General features: G+C 40.7%; 1 protein-coding gene across 2 annotated transcripts in view; it reads left to right on the top strand.

Moving 5' to 3' along the window:
* Window positions 1-26,882, top strand: part of LOC126175077 (alanine--glyoxylate aminotransferase 2, mitochondrial-like) — a 171,884-nt gene that overhangs the window by 66,605 nt on the left and 78,397 nt on the right. For both annotated transcript variants that reach the window (XM_049921606.1, XM_049921605.1), the window contains exon 3: window positions 4,055-4,239. In XM_049921606.1, coding sequence (XP_049777563.1) covers window positions 4,055-4,239 — 185 coding nt within the window. The remainder of the gene's footprint in view (window positions 1-4,054; window positions 4,240-26,882) is intronic.

The raw sequence follows: 26,882 nt of genomic DNA, 5'->3' as shown, positions 1-26,882 counted from the left end.
AAGTTGGGGATGGTGGAGAGTCAGTGAAAGAAGTGGTTGGTATTTTTGATGGGGGAGCCTAATTTCAGACAATTGGTTGGAGGTGTAGGTCAATGATGGGCGAAATTCTTTCAGTGGACACACAATAAGTAGCTACAATGGGGTGCCCAGAACTCTTATGTTTGTGAATTTTGGGGAGCATGTAGAAGGTTGGTGTGTGTGTGTGTGGGGGGGGGGGGGGGGGATGTCACATGGATAAGGAGGGGAATAGATTCAGGGGAGAGGTTCTGGGGAGGCCCTAAGGCTTTAATAAGCATGGACTGGAGGTTGTGTTGCACTTCTGGGATGGGATCATGTTTATATGTGGAGGAGTCAGAGGGCTTCTGCTAGGTAATAACAGTGATTTGTAACAACAGTGGTCAGGATTTATTTTGTGGTTTTGTATGGCTGTCCTTTCTTATGCTGAAAGATTGGTGTTCTTAGGAATGGATCTTAGGGAAGGATGGTGAGACCATGTTGGAGGTAAGCAGCTCCTGGAAGTTGTGGGGAGGATAGAGATTGGATTGTGGTGTCCCAGGGTGGCAGCAGGGTGTCAGCAGGTTGGATAACTTATGGAGGTTGTGTTTGGAATGCCATTCCGTGTGCTGGAGAGCAAGGGATTCAATTTCAGAGATGTGGTGTGTGTAGTAGGGATTGCACAGTAGCAGTACCTTGCGGAGGAAGCAGAAGTGGTTCTTGGATACCTGTGCCATGGAGATGTGTTTTTGCCATATGAGGTTTGTGAGGGCCAGGGACTGGCAGAATCTGAAAAGATGGTCGTTATGAAAGGAAGGGTAGGATGCAGAGAAAGGAATTTTTATGGTTAGATCATTGGGGGGCATTCTACAGTTTAGGCAGCATTTAAAGTATAGAGTGTGAGACTGGGTTTTAGCCAGGAAAAGGGATACTTTATTGAGCTGGTGCAGAAAGATGGAGCAGGAATCCATTGTGGCAGGGTTGCATTGGGGAAAATGGGAATGACACAGAAATGGACAAACGAAGGTGCTGGTGATTGTGAGGGGAGCTGGGTAACAGAAAAAAAAGTGTAAAAATACATATAGACAAGCAAAAACGAGCACAAAAAACTCATAAAAATAGGCACAGATATATGGAACAACCAAAAAATATGCACAAACTTGCATTTATACATAAAAATGTATAAGAACATGGGGAAAAAGGAAAGAGGTACGGGAGTATGTGCAAATTTGGGGTTATTGGTTAGATCAAGGTTCATAAGTTTGTGTGCCATGAGTAGGTGTGGAAAATAAAATGTGGGAATATGCGAGGATGAGGGAAGAAATGTAATCAGTAGGAATAATTATAATTAGTGGTGGAAAGAATTTGGGGCATGAAATATTGCATCAACAATCTGGGTGGTCACGTAGCCACATGTTGTGCATGTATGAAATTGTTGGTACAGTATGGCTGGGAAGTTACTGTGTGTGCTGTTTGGAATACAATGAAAAAAATGTCAGTAAAGAAAGGAAAGAATGGATACTGAGAAGAACAATGTTTTAAAGTAATGTGACAGCCACATTCTGTCTTAAGTTGCCTGCCAGAGATAGCGGTCATGTGTGCTTGCTTGTGTGAATGTGTGTGTGTTTTCTTTTCTGAAGAATGCCTTGGCTGAAAGTTAAATGTGTAACAATCTCTTCGTTGCACCTGTCTGCAACTCAGTGTGCCGTCTTTACAGTGAGTAGCAATCTATCCTTTTCCTAAAATAATTTTAATGTTAACTTTTTTCTTGTCTGGGATTCAGATTGGGTTTCTGTATTTAGATGCAGAAGTCTTTACCAGGTTCCCACAGAACATGAAGCAAGAATTATGGAATCCTTACAAATGCAAGTGAAAATTTAAAGCATGTTATTAGCAACTACTGCAAATTATATTAAGACCTAGAATCAAAGATCAATAATTCCTATTATGTTAGTGGCAAGGAGTAAAATTTACTGTGAACAGGTTTCTATTGCTAAAAATGTAGATAACTATTGTTGTTTGGAACATGTAAGTGTGATCATGTAGATATTAAGGTAATATTCAGACTTTCTATTTTTATCTTATTTTATTGGTTTGGTTATGACAAATTTATCATTTATTTATTTGTATCTTGTCCTTCATATGATATTTTGTTCATTCACTATTCACTCTACACAGCTGTTGTTATAAATGCTGTTCTTATCTATTATTTTCATACTTGTGAGTCTTTCTAGTATTTTACTACTACTCATTCTACCTTACTTGTTCAATCTTTTGCAACTCTGTAGTTCAGAAACTTTCAGATGGTGCACTGCACACTAATAATTTCCACTTTTCAGTGCCATATAAGGCTTTGCATTATAAAAAGGATCTCACTGTTATTTCCCAAATTGTGTAACAGCTCACAGATTTAAAAAAAAATTTTTCTTGTTTCTGTAGATGTTTTTCTTTCTTTGTCATATTTCATAACACTTCTTGCTCTACATCTCAAACTACTTTACTAGCTTGACTCCAGTTTACTGATTCTCTTTCTCTCGTTCTCTGTAATTACCATAATTACCATTGCCTTTGTCTTCTTAATATTTATTTACAGTAACCCTCTTATTATTGGGCATTGTCTTGTAATAGCCAATCAGTATTTTCCAGAAAATGTTGAGGTAATAGTTCGTCAGTGATGACCAGAAGTGGTTCAGCATGAATTGGAACAAATTGTCACAAAAATGAGGGTCCATTAATATTGTGTTGAAGTTGAAATTTCTGCTACTCTTTTGGCATCAATATTCTGTTAGACACAAGGAGGGATAAGAAGAAAAAAGAGATATAGCCACTGTATCTATTAAAAAACAAATTACGTATGATCTGGGCTAGTGAAGCATGTTAAAGCACCCATTTCTGGGACAGCCTGACAGCCCCGGATTGAATCTGCTTTGATTAATGATGAAGAATGGCATGCTGACCAACCTGGATGTGGTTTTTAGGTGGTTTTCTACATCCCTCTACATAAATGCTGGGAAGGTTCCCATGTCCTACCTCATTTAAATGATGTGCAAACACTTGAAAAACTTTGTCACATTTGACCATACAAAGCACACTAGACACAGACAGAAGGACTACACCAATTTGCCCCCCCCCTCCCCCCGACACGGGTGGAAGTTGGGAGGAATGGATAGCTGGCAATAGCTTTAAAATGCCTTTGGGACTGGTGACCCCATCACTATAATTGCCTGTATTTAGGTACAGTTGGTTCTCCAAGTAAATTGGAGAAGCTCCATGTCAGTCCTCCGGCCTGGAAGTGGGTGGGTACCGGGCATTGGACAGGAAAAGAGATAATCTGGGCCTCAGAAACCTCACTGCTTGTAGCATATCTTAGGAATGTTATCTGACAAATAATTTTTCACTGTTAATGAGTGCTGTGTATCACACTCCCTCCATGTAAATTCGAGACAACTCGAGAAATCAGCTTTCTCACAGAAAAACAACCCCTCATAAATGGACAGAGAACACTTTCTGATGACACTAAGTGTCCCAAGCATGCCTTGAGATACCAAGATTTCTTAATCAATGAGGCAGTGGAGAATCATATGGGACCTAAACATTTTAACAGAGGAAAAAGATTGTGACACGAGTTTGACATTGAATCTGGTCCAGATGGCATGGCAGTAATTTAGAAGTTGGTACTTGTGATGATAGCATCCTCAAATTGCTGCTATTATTAATGACGCACACCGTTGGGTGGCTTGCGGAGTATAAATGTAGATGTAGATGTAAATGTAGAAATACCTGCAAACTGATGAATACTGATTAGCCATTATTTTCTGAGAGTCAGTTAAGTTTGCTATTGGTGAACATTTACAGACAATGGCAAGGACCACTGTAAATATAATATCAATGTGGCACAGTTGTAGAGTCAGATATTATATAACAAAGTTGAGGTAGTTATGATCCTTTTCAGATTGAATTTTAATTTCACTCACTTTCCATACCAGAAAGTGTTTTTTCATGAATATAAATTTTAAGTCAAGAAAGATTGTACTTATAATTAAATTAATTTCTGTTCCAGGGTCACAGTTATGGATCAGCAAAAGAAATTCAACAGAAAAATGTTGTTCCTTGCTTAGCTCCTGTGTATAAAGAACCCCTTCTGCTTCACCAGGGGTACAAGCAATGGCTGTTTGACCACAATGGGAAACGATATCTAGATTTATTTGCTGGAATTGCAACAGTCAGTGTGGGACATTGTCATCCGTAAGAGAGCAGTTTTATGTAATCTGTTGTTAAATATCTTTGTATACATTTGCTTTGTATATCCAGCAGCTTAAGTAATCACATGTTTTCTCAGCCAACAACAGTGGTATGAACGCAAAACTTCAGGTACGCATTATTTAAAGTTTCTGGAGAGCGCATGCAAATTTTCTGTATTCTCCAATAGATAGCGTAGCTGCAGCAGTGTTTCGAAGTGGCATCTGTTAGTGATGTATATTACAAACAGTGTGTCATTATTGAATTTCACACTACAGGGAAAGAATTTGTTGGGTATAGTATTTGAGGTGAGAGTGATATGGATTCCTCTCCTAGCCTGAATATTGATAGAGAGAACATGTCAGAGATACTTGGGCTCCAGGTGACAGCCATGGCTCATGGCCATGTGGAGTATGGCCACTGTGGAAAGTGCATGAGGTGGCACTTTCCTGTGATGACTGTTTACCCATATATGTTTACTGATGTACTGCAGCCTGGTGATTGCAGCCAGTTTCTCAGTTGTCCCTGAAGCCTGAGTATCATGTCACTGAATAGTAGAGTTTTTTACCTTGCCTGATTAAAGTTTGAGATTTAGGTTTTCTCTTGGATTGTGTCTAACCATTTAGACGACTTGCCTTTGCCTTAGACTTGTGTGTGTGTGTTTTTCCCCCCACCTCTTGATCTCTGCTGTCATTCACCAGTAGACCTGCCTGTTTTCATTCCACCAGTCTTCGCGTTGCCACAAGTGCAAGTTATTGTAAACTGTGTTTCTACCTTTATGGAGTAGGATAGAAATATTCAGAAACATTTGTGTGCAGTTTATGGAGCATCTGCATATGGACAGAAGTACGGTTAGTAGGTGGGCAAAGAGGGTGACGCCATTACAAGTAACCGGTTCAGCAGATCTCAAAGATTTGCAGCATTTGGGCAGATCATCCAGAGCTGTCACACCTAACAAGATGCAGTTTGCTGATGCAGTGGCATAGCAAGGGTGTGGGATCAAGGGGTCTGGTCTGTCATGTACCGCATGCTACTTGCAGAGGAGTGCCAAATGGTCTCCAAGACAAACAAGATTTTCTGGTAAGTATATTATTATAAGAGTAAATTCTGTATATTGATGTGATTGCCATATGTACCACTTTTAGATGTGTACACATCTAAAAGTGGTACATATGGCATTTCCAATGACTTTGGCATCATAACAACCCAGGTGACTGTTTGATTCATGATAATTTCAAGAATTTCAAGAATTTTATTCACCATAGACCATTTTACAATGATATTGGCTTTGTCATACAAGATGTACTAGTACATACAGAATAACAAAATAAACTTCTGTCAATACATTATAAATACATTTGAAGCATGGCAGTGTACCAAATTACAAAGGATAGCTTGTAAAAGCTAACGCAACAAGCTATCTTATAATCTAATATAATATGGTATTTTATTGTTTATAGTATAAACTTTGTAATTACACACGATTAACCACAGCACAAAATAATATGTTTAACTACAGACAACTTTTACATGCTTATATTCTCCTCAGGCATCTCAAAGAATTCTTTAATGTCATAGAATGGATGATCTGACAGCCAGCTGTACCACTTAATTTTAAAAGAATTTGTATCCATAGACTGAACATGAATTGACAGTTTATTGAACATTTTGAGTGGGTTAACTTTGTGGGAATTTCCTGTTCACGCTAATCTGTGGCGTTGTATGTCTAAATTACCGTTCGCCCTGGTGTTGTGTTCATGTATTTCCTTTCTGGCAATAAATTCTGAAATATTATTTTTAATATAGAGTACAGACACATAGATGTATAAATTTATAGTTGTAAGTATTCTGAGTCTGGAGAAAAGAGGACGGCAGTGCTCCCTATGACCTCTTTTACATATTATACATATGACTTTTTTTTGTAATTTCAATACGTTTTTGATGTGAGGGGAGTGCCCCCATATAATCAGACCATATGAAATATGTGACTGGAATAGCCCAAAGTATGTCACCCTGAGGTACTCCAAGCTCACTACCTCCCTTAGTTTCAAGAGAAGGTATGCCACCCGAGATATTTTTTCACATACATGATTGACATGTTCCTCCCAATATAGTTTTGAGTCAATGTGAATACCTAAGAGTTTTACTGACTTATTGCCTACTTCATTTGATGTTCCCATTAAAAGTTGTTGTGTTTTGTCAGGGTTGCATAGGAGCTTATTGGCTGCAAACCAGTCCAGGGCCTTATCTAGTGCTTCTTTTGTTAGGTTATTCAGATCTGAAATGTTCTGATGTGTGGTAAGTAGTGTTGTATCGTCAGCATAACACACAACAGGGTGAGCTATATTTTTAGGTAAATCATTAATAGCGACAATGAAGAAGAAGGGTCCAAGGATAGGCCCTTGTTGTACACCTGTGCTGATTTCCATGATGGAAGAATTTAAATTTCTGACTGAAACGAATTGTTTTTGGTTGCTTAAATAAGAATTTATCACAGATAAAGTGCTCCCTCTCACCCCATAAAACTCTAGTTTCCCCAGTAGTATGTCAACAGGAATGCAATCAAAAGCTTTGCTTAGGTCACATAATACCAGTGATACCATGTTATTATTTTCAAAAGCTGTTAAGGTTTGGTCAATGATTTCCAAGATGGACCCTGTTGTGTTCTTCCCTTTTCGAAAGCCAAACTGATTGTTACATAGGATATTGTGTTTTTCAAAGAAGTTGCTTATTTGTGTGTGTATCAGCGCCTCAAATACCTTTGAGAATATTGGAACAATGGAGACTGGTCTGTAGCTTTGGGAGAGATGTTTGTCTCCTTTTTTAAAAACTGGGACAACTTTTGATACCTTGAGTGCATCCGGAAAAACTCCAAATTCTACACATTTATTAAAAATATAAGCTAATGGTTTGGCGATTGAGTGTATTGTCTTTTTGATTATGTTATTTGATAACCAATAACAGTCCATACTTTTAGAACCTGAAAATTTGGATACAGCTTTCATAACATCAGCAAGTGCGACAGCCCTCCATTGAAATGCCAGGTTAACAGGCAGTGGTGTTCCCACAAGGTTCATTGCAGATGAATTTGTTGCTTTGATACTGTTACTTATTTCTTTAACTGAGTTTAAAAAGTACTCGTTTAATTCTTCAGGATCAAGCAGAGCTGTTTCTGTGTGTTTCGGTGTATTCTCTTGTTTTATTATTTGCCAGGCTGCCTTGCATTTATTGGGAGCTCTTTCTATATAGTTCTCCACTGCTTGCTTTTTTGCCATAAGAAGTTTAGCTTTATAGTATTTTTTGCAATCCAGATATGACCTATGAATGTTCACACTCTGTTCTGCCCCTTGGTCAGAGGCTTGTTTATGCATCTGGTACAGCATATGCAAGTTTCCTCTAATTTCTACTAGCTCTTGTGTGAACCAGTTCAGACTTTTCTTTTTCATTTCATTTGGATATCTAATTTTTTTTACTGGTGAGCAAAAATACCATAAATCTGTGTACTTTTTAAAGAAGTTACCAAAGCTAATTTCAGCTTCCCTTTTTCCAGATTGACAATTATATATAAAGTCCCAATCTGCACTTCCTAATCTATCAACAAACATACACTCCTGGAAATTGAAATAAGAACACCGTGAATTCATTGTCCCAGGAAGGGGAAACTTTATTGACACATTCCTGGGGTCAGATACATCACATGATCACACTGACAGAACCACAGGCACATAGACACAGGCAACAGAGCATGCACAATGTCGGCACTAGTACAGTGTATATCCACCTTTCGCAGCAATGCAGGCTGCTATTCTCCCATGGAGACCATCGTAGAGATGCTGGATGTAGTCCTGTGGAACGGCTTGCCATGCCATTTCCACCTGGCGCCTCAGTTGGACCAGCGTTCGTGCTGGACGTGCAGACCGCGTGAGACGACGCTTCATCCAGTCCCAAACATGCTCAATGGGGGACAGATCCGGAGATCTTGCTGGCCAGGGTAGTTGACTTACACCTTCTAGAGCACGTTGGGTGGCACGGGATACATGCGGACGTGCATTGTCCTGTTGGAACAGCAAGTTCCCTTGCCGGTCTAGGAATGGTAGAACGATGGGTTCGATGATGGTTTGGATGTACCGTGCACTATTCAGTGTCCCCTCGACGATCACCAGTGGTGTACGGCCAGTGTAGGAGATCGCTCCCCACACCATGATGCCGGGTGTTGGCCCTGTGTGCTTCGGTCGTATGCAGTCCTGATTGTGGCGCTCACCTGCACGGCGCCAAACACGCATACGACCATCATTGGCACCAAGGCAGAAGCGACTCTCATCGCTGAAGACGACACGTCTCCATTCGTCCCTCCATTCACGCCTGTCGCGACACCACTGGAGGCGGGCTGCACGATGTTGGGGCATGAGCGGAAGACGGCCTAACGGTGTGCGGGACCGTAGCCCAGCTTCATGGAGACGGTTGCGAATGGTCCTCGCTGATACCCCAGGAGCAACAGTGTCCCTAATTTGCTGGGAAGTGGCGGTGCGGTCTCCTATGGCACTGCGTAGGATCCTACGGTCTTGGCGTGCGTCGCTGCCGTCCGGTCCCAGGTCAACGGGCACGTGCACCTTCCGCCGACCACTGGCGACAACATCGATGTACTGTGGAGACCTCACGCCCCACGTGTTGAGCAATTTGGCGGTACGTCCACCCGGCCTCCCGCATGCCCACTATACGCCCTCGCTCAAAGTCCGTCAACTGCACATACGGTTCACGTCCACGCTGTCGCGGCATGCTACCTGTGTTAAAGACTGCGATGGAGCTCCGTATGCCACGGCAAACTGGCTGACACTGACGGCGGCGGTGCACAAATGCTGCGCAGCTAGCGCCATTCGACGGCCAACACCGCGGTTCCTGGTGTGTCCGCTGTGCCGTGCGTGTGATCATTGCTTGTACAGCCCTCTCGCAGTGTCCAGAGCAAGTATGGTGGGTCTGACACACCGGTGTCAATGTGTTCTTTTTTCCATTTCCAGGAGTGTATTTATGTACTCTTCCTTCTGTCTTCGTACCACTACTACTTTAGATTCTTCAGTTTTAACTGGCTGCCTCTTACAGAGGGTAAGGAGTAGTGGCTCATAATCTGCAAGTCCACTTCCTGCAAGTCTAACTGTAAAATCCTCCCTATGGAAATTCACAATAATATTGTCTATACAGGCATTCTTACGTGTGGCACAGTTATTTGTGCAATAGAGGTCTAATGATCTTAGCATATTCAAAAATGTCCTAGCAACTGGTCTCTGTGTGTTCACCATTTCTATGTTGCAATCACCACATATAGCAATTCTCATTTTACTCTTCCATATTTTTAAAATTATTAATTCACATTTTTCGATAAACAAATTTACATCACCATCTGGTGACCTATATAGACTAACTAACACTATATTTTCATTCATTAGTTTTACACAACTAAACTCCCCATCTAGCTCTGAGGAGTATGTAGATACATCAATTCTGGAAAACATTATTCCTTCTTTGACAAAAATTCCTGTCCCACCATTCTTTCTCTGTTTTCTACATATCATGTCTCCCACAACATACCCTTGGGGAATGAACATATTTACTTGTTCTTGTGTTAACCAGTGCTCAGATACACATATAACATCTACATGCTCAGTGTTACATAAATGTTCTAATTCTAAAACTTTATTTCTAATACAACATATGTTAACTTGTAGAAAAGTAAGTAGTTTGTCTCTGTCTGTATTCCTCTGAGAGCAATTTGACTTTATATCTGAAGTTGTAGGTTCCGTTAATGTCTTTAATCTTGATGCACTGTGATCATGTGTGTTATGATAGTCACATACCTGTTCATCCACTTGATGACTCACTTTGTTAACTGCTTTCGTCTGTGAAACCACTGCTGATCCCACCAAAAATCCTGGTCCCTCGGTTGTGGTTTCTTTTTTCGGGTTGACTGCCGTACTCCACGTGTTGGTACTCTCATCCCTTGAGCTTGATTTGCTGTTCTTCTTTTTGCAAGTAGGTCTCTCTTCTTATATGGTGCCTTCTTTCCTGTCACCTTATTTGCTGCTTCTTCAAACTTTTGCACTGTCCTCTTGGGTAAGTTTATTGCTTGAGTAATTGTCCTCTCCCCACAAACAGAGTTCACTTTTAAGGATTCTGTTGTTATTTGTGCTGGAGTTGTGTCAATAACAATTCTCACTGATTCTTTATCTGAGACTTCAGTATCCTTCCATTTAAATTCTATTGCTGTTTTGTACACTTTCCTGTTTGTTTCCACTGATTCATAAATCCTTGTGGCAATTAATTCTTTACCAGTTGCATTAAGGTGTTGTCCATGTGCTGTATAAAGCTCCTTGTTACTAGGAGTATCAATAAAACAAGTGTTATGGAAGCCTTTCACTGTTTTTTTTAGTTTTCTGTTTGCAGATTGAATTTCTTGGTTTACACAAGACCATTCAGGCAGGTCATGTCTATGTGGTACACCAACTACAATCCCTTTTGTATTTGTATTTTGTAATGCTGACAAGGCTTTATGTAGTGAACGAATTGCCAACTTGGTTTCATTCTTTGCTACATCATTAGCCCCTGCCCAGATAACTGCAAAATCTTCACTTGTCAACTTATGGAGGTCATTGCATTTTTTTAGTATTACACTAGTGGGGGCACCTGGTATCACCTTCCCTTCAACATCATATTTATTTGAAGCTAAGTTTAAAATGTTTCTTGCACAGTCTCTGCCATGGCTATCTGAGGCAACGAATATTTTGGGTCTCCTATTCACTGACTGACTCTCAGGAGCAAAGGTTTGCATTTTCGTTGTTGCACCCATAGATTGATTTCCTTTTTGAACTGCGTTCTGTGTTGTGGTATGCACACTGTGTTGTGAATCGTGATTTATGTTGGGTGCATCAAATCTGTAGTTTTTGCACATTTCTATCTTGCCTGATTCTCGCTTCTGTAGTTCGTTTGTTAGCAAACATATAATTGTTTTCGAATACTTAAGTTCCTTTCTTACTATTCTGAGTTCATTCTGTAACTTTTCGCACACACACATTTTTAACGGGTCTGTTTTGATTTCGTCCATATCGTCACCGTCAGTACGAAAACAATCACTGCATTTCCAGCTTTTCACTCTATTCGTTGAATTTACACACGAGTAAAGGAATTTCCTGTTACACTTTACACAACACACCCCTTTTCTTGCTGTTTTGTTACAGGAACATGGTTTATTCCATGCTTCCTCACTTATTTCGTAAATAGAATTCAAATTTTCCGAACTGGTCGCGGCCATTGTACACTAGTTAGTTTAATGCCCAGCTTTGCATAAGTTTGAGGACTTCAGAACACATTACCATACAGATTTTGACAGTATTACCCCATCCACCCTATGGCCCTGATTTAGCTTCCTCAGACTTTCATTTCTTTGGCCATTAAAGGATGCCTTTCATGGAAGACATTTTGAGGATGATGAAGAGGTGATTCACACAGTGAAGAAGTGGCTGTGGCCAGAACACACCCATGAAATTTGCTGGAGGAAGGCCATGGAATGGGAAGGAGATTATGTGAAAAAATAGGGAATGTAGAAGAAACATTATTCCTTCTTGTGTGTACATTTCACTGTGTTCAAATCGATAACTGTTGAAGAAAAAAGGTGATGCATTACTTCCTGGGTGACACTTTTTATTTGACACAGTTCCTCATTAAGTCAGTGCAATTTATTCATTGATTTTCAATAGTTTATATTCCACCCATGAAATATAATTTCAATAGACCTGCGAAATATTTGTCTATGGCCTCTTCATGTCTTTCAGACAAAATTTCCTCACATGACCTAATAGGTGGAAATACGAGGCAGCAGAACAGAGTGGATATTCCAACAATTTCTTCTTCAGCTCTCTGTTTTCTCACAACCAAAGCAACTATGCAGGTAGTTTCATTTTCCTGTTGAAAGACGATCCTTTTTTGTTCGTTTGTTTTGCTAATCTTAATTTTTTATCATATATTTTCATTCTGTTAGCCAACGAGACTTGTATGGTACTTGTCACTTAATGTTAAATCCTTTGCAAAGAAACCAATAGCAAATGTGTTTTAGTATACCACAAAATAGTAGCTATAGCCTTTCTGGCAGGTGAAATTGATTTCATCTTTATCTGTGTCAGGCGTCCTGTGTTCCACCCACTACTTTGTTCGCAGTTTTGTTTCTGGAGTGAAGCGGTGGGTAATATTTCATCCACAGTAACAAATTGTTGCATAAAATCAGTTGAACTCTTTCTAAACAATCTAATTATTGCTAAGAAATTTCTTTTACATTTGCTTTTGATCAGCATTCACCAAATGCAGAACACATCTTGCACAAAGCTATTCCATCATTATTTATTCATGAAAAATGCACCATACTCTTTCTTCCAATATGCCTATGGCATCAGAAATTTCATTTACACAATAAAGTGAACATATTTAACTGCCTCATGACACCCTTGAATTAATTAGGAGCCTTTGAGGGCAAAGATAAAAACAGATCAGGGGTACAGCCATGGAAACCAGGATGGCTTCTTTCTATGCCAACCTTTTCATGTGTCGCTTGGAGGTGGCTCTTCTGTGATCCATAAGTCTTCAGCCCTTGGTATGGTTTAGATACATTGATGACATCTTTGCCTTATGGACTGTTAAAATTGCTGGAATCAATAAATATCTTCTCCCAATTAAATTTCACATGGTTCTATTCTAAATCCCATGCCACTTTTCTTGATGTTTATCTCATCCTCACTGAAGGCCAGCTACACATTTTCAACCATGTTAAACCTACCAACGAATAATAGTACCTATAGTTTGACAGTTGCCATCCTTTCCATGTCAAACATTCCCTTCCATACAGCCTTGGTATTTGAGGCAAATGTATTTGTTCAGATGCAGACTCTTTACTGTAATACACCACCATTCTCACCTCAGCCTTCGATGGAAGTAATTACCCCACCAGCCTAGTTCAAAAGCAGATTCCTCGGGCCATCACATCCAATGCTGGTACTGCTGATCCCACCAAAAAACAACTTTGGAGCACACAAGTTGTCACTCAGTATTATTCTGGTCTGGAATGTATTAATCAGCTACTTCAACAAGGCCATACTTTCCTAAAATCATGTCCTGAAATGAGATCCATTCTGTCTGAGATGTTGCCCACCACACTAAGAATAGCTTTTCATCACCCTCCCAATCTCCACAATATCCTCGTCAGACCCTGTGCTCCTTCAGCACCTACCTTCCTACCCTATGGCTCCTACACCTTTGACTGTCCCTGCTGTATGACTTGCCCTATGCACCCTCCTACCACCACCTACCTGTTCCAGCCCTGTAACTGGCAAAACGTATACAATCAAAGGGAGAGCCACATGTGAAACAACATTTGTCTTATACCATCTGTTACATAAATACTGTTCAGCCTTTTATATTAGCATGAGTACCACCCAGTTATCATTCAGGATGAATGGGCATAGGCAGAGGGCATATACTGGCAACACACAATATCCTGTTGCAGAGCATGTTCTACAACATGACAGTCATGACTTCGGTGCCTCTTTCACCACATGCACCATCTGGATTCTTCCCCCAGACACCAGTTTCTCAGAACTCTGCTGCTAAGAAGTAGCACTGCAACATGTCCTCAGTTCTCACCACCCACCTGGCCTTAATTTACGTTAATTCCTTCCATATCAGAATTTCTAGACAGTAACTAGTCCTTTCATCCCTTTATTTTAGTCTTCTACATCTGTCATTCCTACCCTGTCTATTTTTGTTGTCCCTGCCTCCCACCTCTGTTATATACAATGCACTTAGCTTTTCACTCTTAACTCATAAACAGTGTTTTAGTGGTAATCCCTGTCTTGTATACTACACTGTCTTCCTCCTTTCAGCTCTCAGGTTTTCATATCTCATCCAGTACAGTCTCCAACAATCAGTCTTCCCTTTTCTGAACTGTACCCCTTTTCCTAAATCACTCCAGTCCCTTTTCCTTCACTCCGCATCCTTCTCCTTCAGTTCTTCTTCCAGAAGAAGGGACCACTAGCTCCGAAAGCTTGTAAAAGTTAAACCTTTTTGTGTGTGTTTGTGTTCTCCTACTGTCGCCTGGTGAGTAATATTATATTTATTACTGTAACTGCAGTTTTCCGACTATGATTGATTATTGGCAAGAAGCCTCTTTGGGGAAATAAAAGTGCTCTGTGGTTCTAGACTCTCTGTACAACCGTTTCAAAAGTTGTCTAGAATATGCTCTTTGAGAGGACACCATATATTATTCTTATTACATGTTTCTGCACAATTAACACTTTTTTGTCAATGGTCACTGCAGAATATGTATGGCCTAGGGGCAAAGCATGTGCCCTGAAACTGGAAGGTCATGCGATTGAATCCCTGTCGGATCATGGAATCTTTCACTCTGCCATTAACCTAGCCTTCATCTCTTCATTATACACCAAAATTAACCAGGAATAACTTATGGTTCAAATTTGATTTTAAACTGCAGGTCCCCTTTCCTCAGAAGGATTACTGGGGTTGGGTAAGGACACGTAAATCACTGAAGCGGCATCCGATAGAAAGATTTAGTGCGGACTGTTGAATTACAGGAAATTATTATTATTATCATTATCATATATCACAGAATATTTTATGATAAGACAACAGTGACTGAAAATAGTAAACCCTAGTCAACTATTAGATTTTTTTATCTACAGAACCTGCCATTATTTGTAATACAAAAGCTGCTGAGCTTAGATGTTATTGTATCACGCCTAGTTCGTGTCTTTGATTCTATTGAGAAAAATATCAACATTATCGATGCAATCAGATTGCAGGGTCCAACAACCCATGATAGGCCATGCCTACAGCTGCTCACCTGAGCACACCACCTAGGAGCCTAAAAGCATTCATAAACAGAGGCTGGGAACACCACAGTTACATCTATCACCAAGTTAAGACTTTACACATCACCCTTAAGACACACTTGTAAACTGGCTATCTGCTACTGTTTTGGATTTTCAATGCCTCTAAGGACTGCTTATTGCTCTACTGAGTATGACTTTGCAATGACTTAAGACCATCTCATACTATTCTTCCAGTGCCAAGTTTTCTCACTCACACCAACCCAACTCATTCAAGTTTTTTTGTGAGCTTTCAGTGTTACGTGGAAATTTCATTGTGTACTAATAAACACTGTGCACATTGATTGCAGGAACCCAAATGAGCATGTACAAAAATGGTAACTAGAATTCTGGCTACAATTCAAGGAAACAGGACTCAAACCCAGCATGCATTCAGTGGAGGCAAAAATGGATCCAGAGTTTTTTTTTTTTTTTTTTTTTTTTTTTACTGTGACAGCTGCAACAGTAATAAAAGCTGCAGCAACAGGACCACTTGGGACAGTGGACAGATTCTCAAGCCAATTTGTTTGAAGCCAAGCTGAAGCAAGCAGTTTCTGTTTGAAGCAGTGGAGCCAGTACACCAGCTGCCACCATTCCACCCTTCCAGCCAGATGCTAAGGAACGGGAGAGCTGTAGCTGATGCCTCTCGCTGCACTTTAGTCATGTGACATGTCTGATATACCATTACAATAGTCTTCTGCCTACTAATCTGAAATTGTTAAATTTGCTTCACAAACTTTGGCCCTTAGTAGAGCCAGAAACTTAATAATTTTCAGAGGTTTGTACATTATTTTCTTCATAGTATGAACAAAAATGTCATGCAGTAACAGCAAAATTAGATTTTTTTTACAGTGTTACAAATGATATAATCAGTCATATGCAGCAAGGGCAGCTGGATCTCAAGGTTCTTCCCATACATGATGTTTGATGTGTAATAACTTGAATTTTTATCAACAGTAGTCAAATTCTCTTGAGTGAGAAGTAATCATTTGGTTCACTCCCAACCAGGATGTGATTTTAGACAACCCAATTCCAGACAAGGTTACCACAGTTCCTAAAGCTTATGAGGTCTCATGTCAGGCTCATTTGAGGAACAAGATATGTCTTCTATCAAGAGCTCGTCCTGTTCCAATCAAAAAGCTGCAGACTAGGGACTCGGACTGCTCATTTTCTAGTATTGACAGCACTGTGTCTTCCCTTCAAACTTCATCTTGTTTCCACATTAAATCACAAAACTGGGATTCGTATCACTTATTCCTTAGCAGAGACTGCACTAAGCAAGTCTGCCATTCTGCATTTCACAGAGCTCATTCGAATAACCAGTCTTCTCCACCCATTCCAGATTCATTCCAGTCCACTCCCACAGTTGTCCCCTGCCCAGGTGCCCACCATGTTATTGCACTGACCTCCAACAGTAGTGTGCTCATTAACATTTATGCTACTTGAATGCCATACTTGGCCAAGTCATCATTATTGTCTGCAGCTCCCACATTCATCCTTCTGCACTGTGGCACAAACAAAAAAAGTTCATGTCATCTTATCTTTTATGGTGCAACTGCAGAAAATATGATTCACACTCACCATTTTTGACTGCCTGATTATGTTTCAAGTGAATATAGGAGCTTCCATGTATCTCATAAAATGACACTTTTGCTTAGATTGGGTCTGTATCAGCTCCTAATGAGCAACAGCTGAGTGTGCATCCTCCTCCATGGTCATTGTGAAGTGGTGACCTGCTTCAAGAACATCAATAGAAGTTTTATGTCATTGCTTCAGACCATGCTCAAAATATTTTTGGTCTCAACACTTTGCATGCCTATGGCTTTCAGCTTGACAATTCCGTAAACATGAATTCCCTTGTCCAGGCACAATCACCAGCTGCAATCCAGCATAGCTGTTGACAGCAGCATGTTACTGGATGCCTTGTGGCTGGTGGTGCAACATCTGATGTCTAGCAGCCACCTACATATGCAGTGGGCTCCATTGGCTGGACCTGCACATACATCTGGGACCATTGATGGGCAGTGGGTGTTGTCACAGCCAGTTGGGATCACATGAAGTTCAGCATTCAAGCAAATAGGGCATGCCTGGTGTGGCATCCAAACTAGCTCCGCCCTCCCCCAATGTTCACTGAGTCGGCAACAATCCAGCCTCCTCCAGTATTGGTTCCAGATGGTTACCTCTTCTGGTGTCTTCCAAGGATACCACCACCTATGAAAGCAATGCTGCTGAGGTACATGACAGCATGGTGTCCCCTGGATATCACACTTCTCCCACTACCCAGGTATTCAACGCAATGGACATCCCACCACTTCTGGACATGGAGATGGATGAGACACTTCCAAACTCCCTACCACAACTGGACGTGGTGTTGCAGCCTTGTTTGGTGGAACTGTTAGGTGAAACACCTGCTTACACCCTCCCTTGTCCAGCTCATCACCTCCGTACCTGCTCCAGACATTTTAGGTTGTACTGACAGACCTTAGTGGGAGGGAGCTTGTATCTCAGCCAGATGGCAACACCACTTCTGATAACAAAAAAAATTGACATTATCAAAAGAAAAAGGTTGCAAGGCCCAGCAGCTCATGATAGGTGGCACTCTTGGTGACTCACATGGGGATGCCACCTAGAGGCCAAACTGCCTTTATAAGCAGCCAGGAGCTCCAGTCATATTGTTCACTGAGTGAAGACTATACACATATTGAGACATGCTATTGGAACCTGGCTGCCTGTTACTGATTTGTACTTTGGATTGCTCCAAGGACTGTGCTGATTACTGTTTTGTGACAGCTTATGGACTTTCTGGTATCATTTTTCCACTGTCAAATTTGATTGTTCACGCTGACCCAGCAAATTCAAGTCTTTACTGTCAATTGTTCTCTTTCAGTCTCATTCTGCACTAATAAATGTGGCATTGAGAACTGGCACTGAGAACCATAGGAGTCCAAAGCACAGACACAGTTTTGAGGAAAATAGATATTTGTGGATATCAAATTTGTAGACAAACCAACAAGCTCACAGGCCTGACTGGTTTTCTTAACCCAGTCTCAAAATCCTATATTTCCCATGAGAAAATGATGTACCCACTTTATATTATGAAATGTTTATTAATATTTATTATTAATGTTGTAGGGATTGAAGGGACCAGACTGCTATGGTCATCAGTTATTATTAATGTTAATTCAAAAAATTTCCATATATAGGCTAGTGACAATAGTGTATTTTGATAGTTGTCAAGTTTGTAATTAATGTGAAACTAGAATCAGAACATAAAGAACAGATACTAAATGCATAAGATACTGAATTACAACCTATTCAAACACTTCATGATCCTTGTCATCATCATTTTCATAAAGCACAATCTGTGGTGTGAGGTTTGGATAAACTGTCAATATACCTCAAATTACGAAGTAGATATGTAGACACTGAATTACATTGCAACCCTACATAACAACTGAGCAGCACAGAGAGACAAAATTATGCTTTGTGCTTTCGGCCCATATGGAAATGAATACCTGAGACATTGGTGCGGCAGCTTTACATGGATGTTCATAGAAACAATGTGGGCTTACAGATACAGATAGATCTGGTTCACCACAAGACCACCAGATGTCAGGAGCATGCAAACGTGCTACAATCTCAAAATCAATGACAGTGTGCATTAGGTCCTTATGGTTCTCAGTGCAGTGGCACATGCAAAGTCACTTGAGTTCTCAGTGCAGTACCACATGCAAAGTTGCTTGCAACATGAACAAGTAAGAATTTAAAACAATCCATGTAAAAAGAAAAATTCACTTGAGAGATAACGGCTGTCAATACCTAGCTTCAGGAGGTGAAATTCTAAGTACTACTGATTGACACATGTAAAAGTAGGAAAAACTACCATAGCTTTTGTAGCTTTTGCTTGCTATGGAGGAAGGGGTGTCAGTTGGGGAAGATTAGAAAAGAGGCAGGTTACCTAGTCCCTAGGTTGAGAGGGATCCTCCTATTGTGAGGGTGAGGCAAGACAAAGTTGAAGACAGAAGCGTCACAAAGAGTAGAAGCTCAAACACAGTCGATGGATAAGCATGATATGGCTTCATTCTGGCAATGCTAGAATGACAGAGTGAGAGGTAAAGATAGAGTAAGAGGAAGGGAAATGAAAAATAAAATGAATTAGATCAATTATCAAGGAGGAAAGTGGAAAAGACGAGGGGGATCAGAGAAAGCGTGTGTGTGTGTGTGTGTGTGTGTGTGAGAGAGAGAGAGAGAGAGAGAGAGAGAGAGAGAGAGAGAGAGAGAGAGAGAGAGAGAGGAAGGGGGCGGGGCGGGGGGGAGCATGAAGATAAAGATAAAAAGAAAAGTAAAAGAGCAGATTGCAGAGTGCATAAATAGAGAAATACTACCAAAACACAGAAAAGAAAAAGAGAAAGACAAAAGGGGAGTGTGTTCATGCAAGCTAAGTGCAAGAGAGTGGCAGAGTGGCAGGATGCAACAATATGTTGCAGAATGAACTCCCGTCACTAGAGTTCAGAGAAACTAGTACCAGTTGGGATGATCCAAATGACGCATGTGGTGCAGCAAGCACTCAGGTCCCTTAAGTCGTGCTGCACAACGTGCTCAGGAGCTCAGTACTGAGTTTCCCCAATGTGGACAGTTCTTCTTTGTCCATTCATTTGATATACCAGTTTAATAGTGGGCTGTCTTATATAAAAAGCTGTGCATTGAATACGTGTTAAGTGAAAACCAGCATGAACAATTTCATATGTTGTTCTGTCTTTCATGTTGTTGTGTTTTGCAGTGTGAGTATGTGATAGTGTGTGGGTACATGGGGCATGTTTTACAGCAGGAACAGTTTACTCTTCCCTCCGTGAGAAAGGAATTAAGAATTCCAAACAGCAGGATGTTTCTTTTTCCACTTTAAATGTTGTAATAGCCTCTTCTACTTCCAAATATGTAGACCAGTTCAGAGGGTGCCACAATTGTTTTGCAGTATCTATTACTTGAATTTTGAGGATTCATTGGTTGATTAAGAACAAAAGCGCCATGATACAATTAGACTTGAAATTTTTATTAATACTTTTTCATCTCACAGTTTCACACCATCTATATCTACATCTATACTCTGCAGACAACCAAGAGATGCAGGACAGAGGCTACGTCCTATTGTACCAGTTACTGGAGTTCCTCCCCATCCCATTCATGTATGGCATGTGGGAGGAATGATTGTTTTAATGTCTCTGTGCATGCAATAATTATTCTAATCTTTCCTCACAATCCCTACGTGAATGATACATAGGGGGTTGTAGTACATTCCTAGAGGAATCTTTTAAAGCTGGTTCTTGAAACTTCATTAATAGACTTTCTAGGATAGTATGTCACTAAACCACTGTGTAAGTGCAAGTGAAGATTTATACTGAATACTGGATACACTACAGAGAATGATTCAAACATTAAACTGAGAGCAAAGAAGAGATTGAATAGAAGTGCCACTGGTGTGCAGCACTACTTGCCATGTGTATACTCATGCTTTGTTGCCACAGTTAATCACCTTCCGACACTGTTGATATAAATGAATGTGCTCTCCTGTACTAATGATTATAGATATTAAACTACATATCTTACAATGTGTCTATCAACAGTACTTAGAATTTGATCTCCTAAAGGTAATTTACAGCCTCCTTGTAACTTTAAAGCAGCGTGTCACTTTGACAGATTATTTGACAGGAAGTGAACTAAACTCATGGTAGGGGAATGTAACATATCAAATATCATAAGGTTCAGTAAGAATCCAGCTTTGTCCTTTATCTGCATAAATGACCTTCCAGTGACTTAAATAGACTGTTTGAAAATTGTAAATGTTTGCTGATATTGACACAAGCATACTCATCAATTCCCCAATCTCAACCATACCAAACAAAGCTCAGATTACAGCTGAACTGCCTGACAACTAGTTTACAGCAAACAAATTAAAACTTAATTTCCCAGAGACTCATATTATGCAATTTCAAACAAGTAAAAATAACCTACTGTTACTAGAAATAAACATTGATGGTTATATACTAAATAAAATGCTGTGTCTAAATTTTCGTGGAGTTCTCCTGGATAATATAATAAAATGGAATTAACATATAGTTAGTTTCATGAAGAAGCTCAATTTGGCTTGTTTTGCTCTCATACCTTTCATAGTGTTCACTTGAAAACAATACAGTTAGCTTACCTTGCACATGTCTACTACCTGTTGTCTTATGGAACTACATTCTGGGCCAATGCTGATAAAGAAAATCCAAGATGTAAAAATAGCTTACATACAGACTTTGCAGTCACATTTAGAGATTAGTGTTGAGTCCACCATCTTGGTTGAAAGCTCTCAGCATGTGCAATGGAAGAAACTGTGAATCATTGCAGACCCAAATTAAAATAAAAAATACCTTGTTACTCACTTCTGCAAACTTATTATATACAGTGAAGGGTTGAAGAATCCTCAAATTGCTTGATAAGTAGTAATATTTGTTGCAAAGAAGCCTCAATTGCTTCTGGTTTAGTATCAGTATAATTATGTTGATATTAAGTTATCAGTAGGAGATTAACGGCAACTATTTAATATAACTGAGCGAGGAGCAGCTTATTTGGAAACATAGAATTTCTTTCTAATTATACAAAGATGCTGTAACTTACCAAACAAGAAAGCGCTGGTAGATAGACACAATAAAAAACACACAAACACACACTCAAATTTCAAGCTTTCACAACCCAAGGTTGCTTCATCAGGAAAGAGGGAAGGAGAGGGAAAGACGAAAAGATGTGGGTTTTAAGGGAGGGGGTAAGGAGTCATTCCAATCCCGGGAGCGGAAAGACTTACTTTAGGGGGAAAAAAGGACAGGTATACACTCGTACACACACACGCATATCCATCCGCGGTATATGTGCGGAGTTGCATATCAAAAAGTCTTTCAAACTCTGTTTAGATTGTGCTTTATCTGAAACCAAGTTTTTTATGGTTGCTGGGAATTTATTGAAAATGTGCTTTCCTGAATATTAGACCCTTTCTGGACCAAGGTAAGTGATTTTAGGTCTTTATGTAGATTGTTCTGATTCCTGGTATTGGTACTATGTGCTTGCAAAACCCTAATGAGTCCAGCAAGGTTGCCAGATCTCTCCTCAATCGAGAATGTTTGGAGCATTAAGGGTTGGGCCCTCGAACCATCTCGGGATTCTAACAATATAATGCATCAATTGGACAGAATATGCCAAGTCAAGAAACAGCTTGCATAAAGGACAGAGGTTGATTGACATGTTACTGGCTTTCTCAATTTGTGAAGCTCATTCCTACATTGGTACCTCATTTACTACCTCATCACATCATATTTTCTTGCTTTACTAGTGAGCCAGTTGCCATACAGCAACAACGCAGCCATTATCACACTCTGCCGCTACATGTTTTATGTGAACAGACAGTGATTTTGCTGCATCCTTGTTTTATGTGTCACACTATGACTTAGAACCTTCATGGGCAACACATCAGCTTGTGTTCAGACCTGAAACAACGATACAACTGCATAGTCTAGTGACCACACATTGCATCTACAGTGTTCCTCCATCAGTGCACAAGAAATTGCTTGTATGGGCAGGGAGATATAAATGACATGTTTGGTGCTCCACAATGGCACTTTCAACACTCTCCATGAGACTTAAATTCAGGTATGGAGTGTCATTACAGTGCCAGACAGAGACATACTCCCACCTAGTAAGACCATATGCTCTTATTGACACTACTGTTTTGGCTGCACTGCATTCAGACAGTAAACATTTTCATGGTCATGCCTATCAACCAGTTGAACAGGGTCAGATGTAATTTTCTGCCCTACTATTATGTACAATCAACAATGTATAACTGATGCTGTCAACAGTAGTGGCCATCTTGCCTTGCCGCAACCTCCGGTCACCTCACAACTGCAAGAACCTGAACTCACGCAAATTCACTGACCATATCACCCTTGTCACCATGCTATCTCAGCTGGCCAAGGTGTCATGACTTTGCCCAACATTCGCTGAAGAAGCTGGCATCCTTTCCCTGCTGTGGCAGTTGGCTGTGACATCACACCCCCATCTGAATGACACCAAGACAAAGCAACTCAGCCCAATCACCATCTCACAAGGGAAGACACTTCCCTATGGCAGCTGCTGGATGACATAACAACTTGTCATGCAGGGGATTCCAATTTCCTGCCACATGCCACATTATTCCACCTGTTTTTCAGCTCTTCTGCACAGAAGTGCCAGTGGCCACGTACATTTCACCACCATGTTGCGCAACTCGCATTGTGAACACTGAATCACAGATGCTACCAAAGGTACCCACCTACCAGATAAGACAACACCCTCAACAATGTCTTACTGCAGTGTTGGCACAGCCTGGAGAACAATGTTACTGCATTAAACAAGATGTTCCAGCAGCATACCATGGTTCCACTGACATCTGGTAGGCGACTCGTTACACAGAAGAAGCCATCTCCACAACATCTGTTCCCTCTTGAATGACTGCAACAGCTGTGTGACCAAGTAATGGCATACAATTTGCTGGTTTCAGACGACCCTCTCTCACATCAGCAGATGACAACCGTGGTGCAGGCCATGTGATCTGCCACCCCTGTGCCAGTTTCAGTTTCAACCTGACATCTCATACCCTACGATCTCTGTGAGAAATGATCTGGTCATGCCTCACACCAACACTCACAGCACGGCTAGTCATGCACACCTGCACTTCCAAGCCCACGAGAAAGAGTCCACCTACGCACTGTCTTCAGACGGCCATGATGTGGTGGTCACACACACTTGTGCAACCAACGTTCCACCTGACTATTGAGTGACACTGAGTAGATACTCTCTGCCAGTCTAGTCTGGACTCAACCTGTGTTATGTTAGGATGGTTGGTTCACAATAGTGTACATACATTTTGTAAATAAAGTAGTGAACCCTCAATGTAGGAATTTGTGTCATATCTTATCACACACATCCATGCCTGAGTTCCTACAGAAGCAAAACGTCTGGTAAACATGGGCTGTAAAATATGTACCTTAAGAGGTATGAGCACTTCTTCATCTTCAATACTGTGAAACAAATCTCTTCTACTGCCAGCTCTTTGCTTTCCATATTTTGGCTGAAGACAGTATGGATAAAAAAAAGTCTAGTAAACATGGGCTCTAACATGCATATCATGAGACCTTTGAGTACTTGTTCAGTAGAGAAGATGTATTTCACAGAAGTGAAGATGAGCAAGTGCGCATAGCTCATAAGATATGCATTTTAGTGCCCATGTTTACTAGTCATTTTTGCTTCGAATGATCGTTCCTGTTGTGTACCTCAATAGTTACCATTCCTCCTGGGACACTCTGTATATGTATATTTAGATGTTAAATTTAGCATCTGTAACCACAAATAGTGTGCTGTGGTGTTGTAATAATTCACTGTTGACACAATTTGCCAGTTGTTCTAAAATCTGAATATCTCTCTCTTCTTTTTAATGTATATCTTGGCTTGTTCCACACTCACTCCTTAAGGGAATCTAAGGAATACAACTGATGTACTTAATACTACTCCCTATTTCAATTTGTGAACACATGGAATCACACTTGGCTGGGTTCCACACTCTGGTATTTACCCTCTGAATAATTTATGGGCACTTTCATAATGATGACCTTAGTGTTACATATATATTTCCTACAATCTATGAGGATATCATTTATGTGAACAAATATAATTTTTAGTACCTATATGCTTAAATATGAGGCTATCAGTGCAATAGTGGCCTAACCCACATTTTTGGAGAAAATGAGATATTCACACAGAACATCACTTTATGCCCTACCATTACATCCTACAATTGCTGGACATGTATTCGGACACCATGGACAATGTGGCAGCGTCAGAGGTTGTTTATGTACCGTGCAGTGCCATACGAAACGGGGTGCAATAGTGGTCTATGTCACATAGGCCACTGTTGCGCCATGTATGCATAGGAAGTAGGCCAGTGGGACAGCGTACCATATGTCATACAGCATGTGACAGCCGGAGGAGGACACAGCTGCAGTACAGACTCACAGTATTGTGGTCAATACACCTCTGAATGGTCATTAGTGTGTGTGTGTGTGTGTGTGTGTGTGTGCGCGCGCGTGCAGTAGTCCTGGTGATGATGTCAAAGCCACATTGTGAGGTAAGGATGATGTTATGTTCCCTTGTTGGTCTCATATGATTTGATATGGACACTGGTACAGATAAGGAACATTTCCACTTAAGACCTATTTTGATGGGACACTACTACTGATGCCTCAGACATGGAATGTGCACCTGGCCAGTTCAGCCAGCGTGCAAGTGGTACAGTGGATGAGTTACATGTCATGTTAGCAGAGCCCAATCTACCCAGTACATTGAAGGATAACACACTCACTACATCAGCCACGGACATCAGAGGGGGATCGTAGTACTGGTACCATAACTGCACCAAAACGAGGAAGAAAACAGGTCCAGAATGCACACCTGTGTGCATGGAACATTCAAAAAGAAAAGTGATCAAAAGGGGAAGAATACATTAACATGGAGGGAAATGTAGTGCCAAAGAAATGTCCCATCCTCGAAGCATGCACATGTCAGAAGGAATGTGGTCGACATTTTTCATCTGAATACCAGCAACATCTGTTTGACTCATTCCATGCATTAGGTAGTTTTGACTTGCAGTTGGCATACATTTTTGCTATGGTGAAGGTAGTCCCTATGGCAGGTGCATATTCCCCTGGTACTACAGAGTCGTGTCGAGTAACAATTCACCTATACCATTTCCATAATGAAGAGGGAGTGGACATGAAGGAGTGTAAAACGTTCTTGAAGAACATTTTGCAGATATCAGATGGTATTTCCTTCATTTGTCCTTTCATCCCCCTGTAAGTGATTCCTGCTGTAACTGTGACCTCTATAACATCAAACATGCTGCAGCTGACACCACACTGCGAGCAGCAGCACCAGTGCATGACAGGAGTGGTGAATGGGTGGGGGTACCCACTCACCACTCCCATCATGCACGGAAGAGAAGGGTAAATGGGGACATGAAAGAGAGTTACATCAATGAAAGGCTGAGAGTGCGGATGGGAATACATCATGATGCAGCAGAAGGGAGGCATCAGGACAACGATGTGGTCGTGATTGCCTTGGATTTGATGAGGACTTTACCAACACTAGTACTTACGACAGGTATCTGTTACTACTAGTGGCAATTGTGGACATACTGCCTTGGAATATACAACCTGTGTACCAAGAAAGCTATGATGTATGTATGGAGTGTGGGCAAAGCGTCCCGAGGACTGCAAGAAATTGGATCGTGTCTCATGCATTACATTAAACATAAGATCCAAACAAAGCAACTAATTATGTACTCGGATAAATGTGGTGGGCAGAATTGAAATATAAAAATGGCCTTACTGTGTCAATTCATGGTTCTGCATGCAGACTTCACACAGGAAGTAATCCACCATAAATTTCTAGTCAGTGGGCATTCATACCTACCATGTGACCAGGTCTTTGGTATCATTGTGAAGAACTAGAAATTTCACCCAAACATATACACACCCTCTGACTGGATGAATGTCATCATCACTGCACAAAAACAACAACCCTTCACCGCTATTCTGATGACAAGGAATGATTTCATGTCCACAGTACATTTAGAGAGAAATATACGTAACTGTAAAGTATCGACAC

Source organism: Schistocerca cancellata, chromosome 3 (genome assembly GCF_023864275.1).
Source record: "Schistocerca cancellata isolate TAMUIC-IGC-003103 chromosome 3, iqSchCanc2.1, whole genome shotgun sequence".
Lineage (NCBI taxonomy): Eukaryota > Metazoa > Arthropoda > Insecta > Orthoptera > Acrididae > Schistocerca > Schistocerca cancellata.
Note: the sequence above shows the minus strand (reverse complement) of the source record. Positions and strands in the feature narration are given on the sequence as shown.